The sequence below is a fragment of the Myotis davidii genome, unplaced genomic scaffold (genome assembly GCF_000327345.1).
Source record: "Myotis davidii unplaced genomic scaffold, ASM32734v1 scaffold729, whole genome shotgun sequence".
NCBI lineage: Eukaryota > Metazoa > Chordata > Mammalia > Chiroptera > Vespertilionidae > Myotis > Myotis davidii.
The window spans coordinates 236,599-249,464 of record NW_006299713.1 but is presented as its reverse complement, the minus strand read 5'-3'; the positions used below and the strand labels follow the sequence as shown (position 1 = coordinate 249,464).

The 12,866-nt window shown below is 44.4% G+C and overlaps 1 protein-coding gene and 2 pseudogenes across 1 annotated transcript in view; all 3 read left to right on the top strand.

Moving 5' to 3' along the window:
* Positions 1 to 1,287, top strand: part of LOC102774246 (zinc finger protein 416-like) — a 31,052-nt gene extending 29,765 nt beyond the window's left edge. The window contains exon 4 of the mRNA XM_015571802.1: positions 1,182 to 1,287. Within this exon, the coding sequence (XP_015427288.1) occupies positions 1,182 to 1,287 (106 nt within the window). The remainder of the gene's footprint in view (positions 1 to 1,181) is intronic.
* A 7,587-nt stretch (positions 1,288 to 8,874) lies between these two features.
* Positions 8,875 to 12,003, top strand: LOC107184981 (annotated as a pseudogene).
* On the top strand, positions 9,741 to 12,003 carry LOC107184982 (annotated as a pseudogene).
* Positions 12,004 to 12,866: the final 863 nt, after the last annotated feature.

Here is a 12,866-nt window from a genome sequence, read left to right as displayed (position 1 = left end):
CAAGAGCTCAGCAAGGATGCCGCGCAGGGTGCCGAGGCGGGGCACACGCAGGGCATAGGGGCCACTGGGTGCAATACCCCGCACTGGCCTGGGCCTGGAGTGTGGTGAGGGCCCCCAATAAGCTCACGGTCCTTTCAGGGCTCTTAGCTTGTCGCCATGCGTCGGTTGAAACGCAAAAGGTCCAAAACCTTGGTAAGGCTAACACCTCCCTTCCTGGAATGGCTCCTGTCTCCACCCGCCCGAATTCTGGCTTCCACGATTCCTTCAGCTTGCAACAAGGTTCATAAAAGCGGCCATTGAGAATCAGACTTCTTTGGCCTTCGTGGCCAAGTGCAGAGGCTGCTGAGCCAGGCTACATAGAAGAGCTCTAACAAAAATTCAAATCTGACTGGCAGGTGCTAGTTCATCAAGGCCAGTGCAAATGTCACGTACATCTTTGGTATCGCTCATCACCTGCCATCCGATTTCTGCCAAGACCTTTGCATTGCCAAATGCTATGACCCTGCGTAGGCGCCCCGCACATTTCCTCTGGCTTCTTGGCTATTTGTCTTTCCTGGGCCTCCACCCCCAGTCCACAAACACTATGGTGCCTTTGTTATGGCGGGAAGCGACAAACCAAACGCACTGGAGGGTTCAGAAAAGGACTATATATTCGCACCAGTGCTGTCTCAGTGGAGTCCCCTCCAGAGGTTGAGCACCAAACACGGCAGGGTTTTTCTTACATTCTAGTATCTCCCTAGGTTCTTTGTCTCCCGTATATGGCATACATACACATTCTAGACATTCTTTCTAAGTTACATGCTAAGCTTCCAGGTAGCTGTTGCAGTTTGGGGAGGAGGGGCCGGCGGCGCAACCAAGCAGAGCTCGGACCCTCTGCGCCGGTGGAGCCCCTCTAGAGTCGAGGGGCGGGCGACTCGCCTCTCCCACTTCTACGCGCCAGCGCTGCCCGCCCTCCCACTGTTGCCCGGTGCTCTCGGCTGTTTCTCCCGCAGCATCGCACCCGCAGCCACTTGGAGCCTGCGGCCCGGGCCCTGGTGTGCTGCGCGGGCCTCAGCGGGGCCCTGTGCCCGACCCGGGAAGATGTGGTTGGGTTGGCCGAAAGCTGAGCAGCGCTCCTGCGCCGCTGTCCCTCCCGCGACAGACATGACTTCCAAGCCTCATTCCGACTAGATTCCCTGCAGTGTCTTAGATCACGAGGGTAGCAACCTGAGACAGCAGAAACTTGACCGGCAGTGGGCCCTGCTGGAGAAGCAGAAGACGAAGACGAAGGGAGATTACAGAAGCTGAGGCGTGGTTATGGTGGTGCAAGCAGGGAGGGGGCTTGCCATCTCACTTTCTGTCACCATGGGTTAGTTTACAGTTTTTAGAAATTTCTGTAAAGGAAATCACACACTATACTCCTTTTGTTTGGCTTCTTTCCCTTAACATAATAACTTTGAGATCTACCCATGTTGTTGGGTGTATAACAAAATCAATTTTCCCATAGGCTAATGAATACAAGGAAGCATTAAGTTTCTACGCCATCTCATCAACGTTATAACAAAATGACATTGGATGAAATTATGTTGAGGACCTGCTGTACATTCTGTTGGACTTTGCTGTGAACCTAAACCTGCTCTAAAAAACGTTTGTTTTTTTTCCAAATGGCCCGAAAAACTGCAAAAGTACCACAAGATGGCACCATTTCCCTCAGAATTTTCTACTTGGCTCCCAGTGACCTCAGTGGCTCGCTTGGAGGAAAATAGCCAATTCTGGGACTGCTTGTTCAGTCTTCATGAGGCTCAAAGTGCTTTGAAGTATTGCCACAGCCCAGCCCTAGGCATGTACTTTCAATGGATATTTTAAATGTAAGTTTATGCCCTCGCCGATTTGAGTGGATAAGCGTGGGCCCACGGACCGAAGGGTCTCAGGTTCGATTCTGGTCAAGGGCACGTATCTTGGTTGGTTGCAGGCTCGATCCCCGGTCCAATTGGGGCTTGTACAGGAGGCAACCAATATGCAGCCACCCCTATCTGCTGTCATTTGCAGCAACACAAATCCGAGAGGCCCCAAAGCACTAACGTCCAAAGGGAACAAATGAATGGGGGCTTGTGCCTCAGGGCAGCCAGCAGGGCTCCAGCATCAAAGCATAAAGGGCCTCTTGTGTCAGCTGGGATTCCTGATCAGCTGACTCTGCAGAACACTGTGAGCCCAGCTGCTCTTCATCCTGCCTACGTCCCTTTGCAACTGGCTCCGCTGTGAATCCAGACCAATCAAATGTGCAAAAGACACCCGGCGTGCAAGTCTGCCCAGGCCAGAGTGCCCATCACTCCTTGTTTGGTGATACTGGCCCAACTCCAACTTGCCCAGAAGTTAGCAAAGATATTACAGGTTGTGAACAAAGAAAACCATAGGCAATCCTGCAAATTCAACCCGGATTTATTCTTTCTCCCCCCGCCCCCTCTTCTCCCCCCTTTAAGTCCCAGAGTGCCAGTTCCTTGCAAAGTAGCTTTTGCAGGCATATTTAAATAAATTATGGGATTGGAGGGGAGCTCATTTTTGCACTTGATTTTAGCCAAAAAGCCAAGAAGCGGTGGAAGCTAATTGAATTGTGGTAATGCATACAACATTTACCATTTTCACTGTCTTAAAGTATAGAATTCAGAGGCATTTAGTCTAAGCATGTTATATAACCACCACCACAATCTAGTTTCAGAATTATTTGTGTTGTTGCTGTTACTCCACACTCGAGAATATTTTTTTCCATTGATTTTTAGAAAAGGGTGGAAGGGAGGGAGGGAAAAAGGGGGAGAAACAGAGTCGGGGTGGGGGGGAGAGAAGAGTGAGATGAGGGGGAGAGAGAGAAATATTGATGCAAGAGAGACACATGCACACAATCCAACAGGGACTGGAGGATCAAACCTGCATCCCAGGTATGTACCTTGACTGGGAATCGAGCTGAAGACCCTTCAGTATACGGGCCATGCTCTAAGGACTGACCCACACTGGCCAGTGCCAGAATCAATTTTCAAAAGACTCTGCAATTCCAATAATCTTCTCTCCTCTTTTATATATTAAAGGAAATTTTGTTTTTCTTACTTTTGTGTGTGTTCAACAAGAATCCATTTGATCTATTTAGTCTCAAAGATCTCATGCCATTTTTGCACTAAAGACAAAAGGTGAATGTAGATAAATATCTGGAACTTTCTTCCCACTAAATGTATGCAAAGGACTGTTTTTGTGTGTGTTAATCCTCACCCAAGGATATTTTCCCATTGATTTTTAGAGAGAGCAAAAGGGAGGGAGAGATAGACACAGAGAAAAACATCGATGTGAGAGAGACAAATCAATTGGTTGCTTCTTGCACTCACCCTGACCAGGACCAGGGATTGAGCTTGCACCCCAATTACATGCCCTGACCAGAATCAAACCAGGACCTTTCAGTCCATGGATCAATGCTGTAATCCACTGAGCCAAAGTGGCCAGGGCAAGGACTATTTTCAATTCATGAATAGTCTACATTTTTTTTTATTCTTACACTAGGGGCCCAGTGCATTAATTCGTGTACCCTGAAAGGAACTGTGGGCAGCAAGGCTGCAGTGGGCACAAGGGTGGGTCTCAGTCCATCCTCTGCGCCTCCACCCGGCCCCTCCTGCCACAGCCCTCAGCCACCTATCTGCCGTCAGCCAGGCTCCTGCTGCCACCACTCCCACTCACTGACAGCACTGGCCCACTTGCACCCGCTGACAGTGAGGAGTGATTTGGGCCAGCACCCGCAGTGGGTACGAGCAGCAGCTGCTGCCCTGATTGCCCCTTAGGACCAGGGGATGGAGAAGAATGGGGCCCATTTAGGTTAGTGGTCTTCAGGAATAATTGAAATGATTCTTTTCACCTCATGGAGCATTCTGAAAGCACAGAATCTGAAATAATAGATCAAAACAAGAGATAGGTTGCAGACAAGACTTCCCAGAAACCTGCCACCAGCCGCCAAATCCTACAGTTATCATTTCCCAGCACCACTGGGGGGCTGCAATGCCAATATTTGCAATGATCAGTCAGTGATTGGGATCCTAAGCCACCTGCTGTGCCTGAAAAAGTAACTTACCCAAAGGGCAATGCACCTAATGATGGCTGCATTTAGCCAATGAAAGCCCAGGACAGGTGTATTATCAGTGCTGATTGGTTTGAGTGTTACTTCCTGCAATTTTCTCTAGGTGCTCATTTTTACCTCTTTGTTCTGTTAACATAGTCAGAGGCTCCAATGCTGGGTCACAATGAGGACCAGGCATCCGAAGCACTGGCCTAGCAGTGCAGTGGTTTGTCTGAAGCTTGTTGAGCAGCAACAGTCAGTATTGAGGCCTTTATGCCTCCCAGACTCCGTTTTTCTTGCAGAGACCTATTCAGCCTCACTCCATTTACCCTCTATCCTTGGGTGCTGGTGCCTTTCGGGTCCTGAAGCCCAGGTCACAGCATACAGAACAGTGAGTCACTTGTGGGTGATACACTGTGTGATGGGTGACAGAGGGTGTCAGACTACAAAGCCACCCTGTAAAGTTTTGTGGGTGTGGCTGAGCTGGGAGGATTTGGGAAACCAAGGTCTGTTTCGAATCCAAAGGCAACGGACAAGATGAGGCCAAGTCTTGTGTGAGGAGTTTTACCTAGGGCCATCGGTGGTGGAGAATAAGAGAGTGACACTGTCTGAAGTAGGGTTCTAAATTTTTCCCAACTGCTCAGAGGAAGAACAAATTAGAAGGGAATATGGGACAGGAAGGAGAAGTCCTTTGAAAAATAGGCTAGAAGTGCACTGAAGATTCTGGACTGAGGTAATGCAGGCATCTCCAGATAACCTGGCCTGGGGCTGGCAAGCATACTGAGTGGCCTGAGCCCAGGGATAACGGCGGTGGTTGCAACGTTCTCAAAAGACATTTCTCTTTCCACAGAGGCATGAGATGCAGGAGGTCCTCCCAGGTAAATGTGCAAATGCTTGGAATAAAGACTGAGCTATTTCAGGGACATGCAGGTATCCTTCTTTTATATTTTCCTAAAAAAAAAAAAAGTGGTAACAATAGGACAAGAGACAGGTCTATTGCAACCTTGTGGCAACTTGGGAGTTGGTTCTTCAGGTGATGGGATCATTGAGATAATTGGAGCAGTGGAGGCAGGTGATCCGACCCAGGTGTCATTAGACGCCTGGTGGCTGCAGCATGATGAACAATACGCCTGAGAGGGAGGAGGTAGGAAGACGAGGAAGGAAGCAGCTGTGATAGACTGTGTGAGTGTGATGGTAACTGGCTCATGATGGTGGCTGTGGAGGTGGAAGTTGCAGTTGCATTCAGGATCAGTGATTTAGGTGTGGCCACCTGGATTTTCTAATGTTGAGTTTGGGAAACAGTCAGCAATGAAGTGAAGGTTAGAAATTAGCAGCTGGAGGTATGACATCAACATCAACTGAGATGGAAAAATTCATCATATAAGATTAATGTTCATTGGGGATACAGAAACTTTTATTCTGTTTGGTTAGGTTATTTCAGAGAACAGTTCATGAGCATCTAGAACATTGATGAACAGTTCGATATGAAGGCGTCTTAAAAAGGTAGTGGAAAGTTTATGGGGTGGGGGGTTCTAGATATCGTTTTCTGCTGTTTTTAATTGGATGCCAACGAGTATTTCAAACAAGAAGACACTGGGGTTGGTACATATTTCATTCTCTGAACTCTTTTTTTTAATTTAATTTTTAATTTTATTTTTCGTTTTATTGCTTAAAGTATTCTGAACTCTTACCAGGACTTTTTGGTGACCATTTTTTGGTGCGGCCTTGGGAGTTGCAATCAGTTTGTTGAAATTGCTTATGGGCATGAGACTCACTGAGCATGGGTTAGCAGCGGTTCTCAACCTGTGGGTCGTGACCCCTTTGGAGGTCAAATGACCCTTTCACAGGGGTCGCCTAAGACCATCGGAAAACACATATATAATTACATATTGTTTTTGTGATTAATCACTATGCTTTAATTATGTTCAATTTGTAACCATGAAAATACATCCTGCATATCAGATATTTACGATTCCTAACAGTAGCAACATGACAGTGATGAAGTAGCAACTAAAATAATGTTATGGTTGGGGGTCACCACACCAGAGGAACTGTATTAAAGAGTCGCGGTATTAGGAAGGTTGAGGGTTAGAAGGACATATGCAATGGGATGTGAGTGATGAAGGCTGTGACTAATGAAGGGACATCAAGGGCAGCACCAATGAAGGTGGGCTCTCAATGTCTGCGATCTGATATTGTTTCCTTAGGTGAGGTTGAAGTAAAAATCAACCAAGGAGGGAGGCCGTTATAGCAGGATTCAAGGCTGCCTCTAGGAGTGTGGACTATCACAGATGGGGTATTATTTCATCCAGTTTTAATTTGGCATGCATTTATTCTATGGGCCACACATGCTGAGTAATAAGTAAGAGGTCAAGAAGACTATGGGGGATAGGGCTGTGGGAGTGCAGGTGCGAGAGAGGTACGGTAGAAAGATTGATGTGCAGTTGGAGACAGTATGTTAATTCATGGCCACAGGGCCCTGACATTGACTTAAGAGTGAATGAAAAGTGAATCCATTTTTGGTGGTGACTGGATGTTAATATGTGGAACTTTAGTGTAATTGCCTAGAAAGAGGGATGTTGTTGTTTTTTAAAATATATTTTATTGATTTTTTACAGAGAGAAAGGGAGATAGTTAGAAACATCGATGAGAAAGAAACATTGATCAGCTGCCTCCTGCACATCTTCCACTGGGAATGTGCCCACAACCAAGGTACATGCCCTTGACCGGAATCGAACCTGGGACCTTTCAGTCCGCAGGCCGATGCTCTATCCACTGAGCCAAACCAGTTTCGGCAAAAGAGGGATGTTTTTGTGCTACATGCAATGTCCAGAGCTTAGGTGTTATATATGTGCACACCTGTCAGTTGTTGAGGGCTGATACAGTGATCATTAGTGATACAGTGATATCAGTGAACATGATAGCATACATCAGTGTCTCCTGGGCTTGAAAATCCCTACTGGTATAGGGAAGGCAGTGGGAAGAAGAGAAATACATTATGAAGTGGTGAGTTAGAATTTTGGAAAAGGTGCACAGTGTCAAATCACTCACATTCTTTATGGACAAAATCTCTCCCTACCTTACATTGGGGACATCAATTCTATTGACAAGAGGAAGTGTGGCCTACATGTGAGGCACAGAGCTCAGATATTTTCTATCTGCTCATCAGCCTTTATTGTTGTTGGAAGACACAGTATCAGTTGGAATATAAGGAGAGAGTTACTTGATGGGAATAAGGCCTGCTATGTCCTCTGATAAAGGTAGTAGAGGGAGAGGATGGATGTGGAGGGCGGGGAATATGACAAACTTATAATTATAGGAGAGATGCTATCATGGCCTGAACTGTCCCCATTATGACAGGATATGAACTTTGAGCACATGGCCAATGCCTTCTCTCAGGAGTGAGGGCTCCTTGATGAAGATCAGAGGCATCTATACTGCAACGTGATGCTAGAAGTTTTTGCAGTTGTATCATCTGTAGGTAAGACTTTCACATTCTATTAAGTGTCCTGAGGTGATGATCTCTCTTCCTTTATTCTCCAGATGTGACTTTCTCTCTCCCACAGCCAAACCATGGGCTCTGCCAATTTTCCCCCACATTCTTGTAAAATGTGCTATAGATGCAAGTGCTGAGCTGTGTGGAGAGCCCTGAGCAATGGACTCACCAAACACCCCAAACACCCATTACTTCAGAGTGTGCAGGAAGTGTGTGGAAGTCCTGAATCTTGCAGACAGTTTAGTGGGAACCACCTTAACTGCCTCTTTCTAGGAGAGTGACTATGTCCAGATCCCTGACTTCCTCTTTTGCACCCCTAACTGCCCCCTATATTTGGGCTCCTGAGCATTAAAGAGAAAAAACCAACATGATATAGAAAAATGTTAGTTACATGCAAACAAGTGGTTAGAATAAGATGGAACTTGGAGACATTGTAGAAAATAGGTCTACCTTTCATCTACCTTTCATCTAGTGCCAATATTCCACCTTTGTGTGGAAATTACCGAAAAATCGGTACAGCGGTCTGGTAGGGTTAAGTAAGCCTCAAACACAAAATAATCATTTATTGAATTTTACTTGGAATAAGATGTAACCAACATTCTGCACAGTTGGCCCATGTCACCACAGACAAACCGAGCTGAATGCTTTTAGCAGAATGAGCAGGTGATCCCTCTTCTGTTCTAAGTGGTGTTTTTCATGCTTGTGTCATATTTCATTTGAGGCCTTCTTTGTTTTTGATCTTCAGTAGCCCAGAACTTCGTAGCAGCATCTTATAAATCCTTCCTGCAAATCTTTTATTTTCAGCCAGTTGCATGAGGCCAAAGTAATATGTGCAACACACTTTTGTAATGGGACATCCCCGTGACACCACAGTCAACATTCATTTCCTCACCTTTTTCCTGTTTTCAGGATGTTGGCATAAAACAGATGAGGAGGAGGCCTGTTATGATGAGAGTGTATCTCTACAAGTAGAGTCAAAATTCATAGCTTCTAAGACAGCTACAGCAACCCAGAGGACCCGTCTCTGTAAGTAGTGTGTCTCAGTTTTAAAAGTTATTCTGCACCTGAAGGACCCAAGATGGCGACATAGGTTAACACCAGAGATTGTCAGTGACAACTGTCAAATCAAATTAAGCTTGATCCAGGGAAAGCACCACCTCCAGAGCCACAGGAGGGCTGCTGAGTGGAATTTTTTCTTTCTGTGTTTTTGATCTTCAGTAGCCCAGAACTTCGTAGCAGCATCTTATAAATCCTTCCTGCAAATCTTTTATTTTCAGCCAGTTGCATGAGGCCAAAGTAATATGTGCAACACACTTTTGTAATGGGACATCCCCGTGACACCACAGTCAACATTCATTTCCTCACCTTTTTCCTGTTTTCAGGATGTTGGCATAAAACAGATGAGGAGGAGGCCTGTTATGATGAGAGTGTATCTCTACAAGTAGAGTCAAAATTCATAGCTTCTAAGACAGCTACAGCAACCCAGAGGACCCGTCTCTGTAAGTAGTGTGTCTCAGTTTTAAAAGTTATTCTGCACCTGACTGAGTCACAAGCAGCATACTTTGAGCAGAAAGCCTTCTTCAGTGACACATGTGTTAGAGACTTCTGTTCCAATGCAAACCATCACCAGCAACAGAGGGATACCAGTGGAGAGAAGCCCTGGAAAGAAGCTATGAATGGGGCCTCCTTTGTGACCAGGTGCAGCTTCTACTTGTCAGGGGTGCCTTCAACCTCTAGAGAGGCTGGGAAAGACTGGCCGGCCAGCTCAGGGCTGTTGCAGCCCCAGGCATCTCTCAACACTAAGGAGCCTCACAGGGTTAGTGAGATTTCACAGAAATTTCTCAGTGGAAAATGTCATCACCAGTGGAGCAAACATGAAAATGCTGCAAGACACAGACATAAATTTGTTTAACATCAATATGTCTGCTCTGGCGAAGTGAAATACGATTTTAACAAAAGTGGGAAAGTTTTTAGACGTATCATTAACCTCAATCTGCATAGGGGAGTTCACACTGGAGAAAAGTCCTATGAGTGTGCTGATTGTGGAAAGCCCTTCCCTCAAAGGTCTTCCCTCACTAAATACCATAAAATTCACAATTGAGAAAAACCTCTTGAGTTTAGTAAATGTAGGAAATCATTTAGGCACAGTAGTAACCTCTTTAACCACAGAGACTTCACCCTGGAGAAATGCATCAATGTAGTGATTGTGGGAAGTCCTTCAGTCAAAACTCTAACCTCATTCAACATCACAGAGTTCACACTGGAGAAAAGCCATATGAGTATACTGATTGCGATAAGTTATTCAGCAAAAACTGTAATCTCATTGAACATCAAAAAGTTCACACTGGAGAAAAACCTTGTAAGTGTAGTGAATGTGGAAACTGTTTTAGGTACAATAGTCACCTCCTTAACCACTAAAGAGTTCACACTGGGAAAAAGCTATATGAGTGTAATGATTGTGGGAAGTCCTTTAGACAAATCTCTGCTCTCATTAGACATCAGAGAGTTCACACTGGAGAAAAGCCATGAGTGTAGTGAATGCAGGAAGTCATTCAGACAAACCTCTGCTCTCATTCTACATCAGCGAGTTCACACTGGAGAAAAGCCGTATGAATGTACTGATTGTGGAAAGTCCTTTAGTGGAAACTTTACCCTCACTCAACACCAGAGTGTTCACATGTGTGAAAAACCTTATGAGTGTAGTGACTGTGGGAAATCTTGTAGATGCAATAATCACCTCCTTATCCACAAAAAAGTTCATAATGCATAAAATCTATATGAGTGTAGTGATGGTAGGAATTCCTTGAGCCAAAGTTCTAACTAAACTCATTAAATACCACAGGGTCCAGGCTGGTGAAAGACCTCATGAGTGCTGTGAATATGGGGAATGTTTTAGCAGTAAAGCTAGCCACCTTAGACACCTAGTGCTCACACTGGAGAAAAGCCTTCAATGTGAAAATATGCAGGGAATATTTCTTTTTCTCACTCACAATATCTACACCAAAGGGGAGTCTTTGATACATATATAGATGAATATAATCCCCTTTTATTACAACATACATGTGATAGATTCCTCATAAGTTTCATGTACAAGTGAGGCTGTAAGGGGCTGCATTGCACTTGCTAACCTGTTCAGACTTACTATCCGATTGATGTCGCTGCAAGTATGTATGTGTGAAGCAATTTTTCTCTCCTACCTCACTCCCCTGAACCATGTGCACGAGTCACAACCCTGTGTGCTCAGGGTAAATATATTCTGTGCTCTCACTTGTGCTTGAGGAAATTATGTTTACTCCGAGCTCTTGGCAGCATCTTCATTCCTTTATCTCTGATGAGGGAACGGACCTGACCAGGCTTTGTCCAGAGTATCCATCCACAGCTAAGAAGTGCCACCTCTTTCCACCTCTTTCAGGGACATTGTGGTTCTCACATTACGTGGTGATGAATTATTTCAGGTTCTAATTCACAAACCTGCACACTGCTTGCTGTACATGGGTCTGATTTATGATCTTTTAGAATATGTGTTTTTTTCTTTTGTACCTTTAATTGTTATGGTTCTATTTACTGCCTGGGATTATCTGAAATCACAGTTGTCATCTGTCTCCATGTAGAGGTCAATATATACTATGGGTACCTCAGGCATTCTGCACGTCAGAAGGGACACTGTGCTGGGAGAAAATCACTTTGTGCAATATTGGCTTATTTTGCCTTCCAGCCCAAGGCCTTAAATGAAAGACTGCATGACTTTATGGTTCTAATTTGAAGCCTGGTGCCTCGATTACTGAAGAGAAAGATCACCTAAAGTAAAGGTCTTTGTTTTGCTTCCGTGAACAATATGAATTATATTCTCTGTTCACAGCACGTGCTACCTAAGTCTCAGCAAGTGATCCATAAGCTATGATGTACGAAATTTCATAGGATGGTGTCACTCTTTTAATACTCTGGCACAACAATTAGTAAAGAAACACTGTATTATTGGTGAGTGGGAGAGTCTGCAGTAAATGAGATAAAAAGTTCCTTTTCTGAATGCATATCCAAAATTATTCTGGGGCCTGTGTGATCTTTGTGTACCGGCATACTCAGGACCTCCATAACTCTTTCCTGTAGCTGAAATCATTGGCCGAGAAAACAATTGAAAGGACTGTGGCTTCTTCTGGCCTCTCTAGGGTGTTCACCTCAAGGTCAGCTCAATAGGCAAAAACTCAAAAGTTAGAGGAAGGATAACCCTGTAATCAGTCCCAGGATGTGTCTTTTGTAACCAGTCAGCATTCCTGTTAATTTCAATAGCAATAGTCTTCACTGCTTGCCAATGTTTGCTGCCACTGATACAAGGCTGGTCCTCCCAGGAAATTAGGAGATGGTAGAGCCCATACAGGGTTGCCATATTAATTTTCTAATGAGATAGGGATATCTAGGTCTTTATTTAGAAGCACTTTTTAAGGCTTTATTTAACCAGTTAACTGCCACATGCCATGATACTTTGAATTTAATTAAAAAATCAATTTGTAATGAATATTGTAAAAATATATTACTTACAATTCAGGTATTCTTGAATATTTTCAGCTGAAAATTCTCACAAAAAATGATTTTAAAGTTGGTCAGGGCTGCCACTTAGGGAAGATCTTTTTTTATATATATAAATGCGTGCGGCATGTGGAAAGGTCTGCTGCATGCGTCTACAGACGCTTATAGTGTACAATGGGTTAATGTATTTATAATTGACACGTAACAAAATGCATTTTCTAATATGTGCTATTTGGTGAGCTTGAACATCAGTATGTAAAAAGCTGTAAAACCATCACTGGTGAAATAAACATCTCTCACATTTTCTTACCCATATACACTTAGGAGGGCAAAAGTACACTTACACATGTGAGTATGTAAAACATAGTTTATTCTCTTTTAAAAAATAGGTATTTTTTATACTTAAAAATATTTCATTGACTTTTTAGGAATAGAGGAAAGGGGAGAGAGGGAGAAATGGAGATATGTGAAAGAAACATTGAACTGCTGCCTCCTGCCCACCACCTACAGGGCATCCAGGCAGGCATGTGCCCTGACCTGGAATGGAACTAGTGACCTTTCAGGGCACGAGATGTTGACCAACCAACTGAGGCACACTGGCTAGGGAAGAGTTTATTCTTGTATTTTTATTTTTTAATTATTGTCTTAATTTTCATACCAACAACCATAAACCTACTTTACCACACCCTGTATATACCTCTTGTCCTTTTATAATCTCATCCTGCCTTCCCCCGCCCTCCAGGCAGTCATTGGTTTACCTTCCTTTACAATAGATTA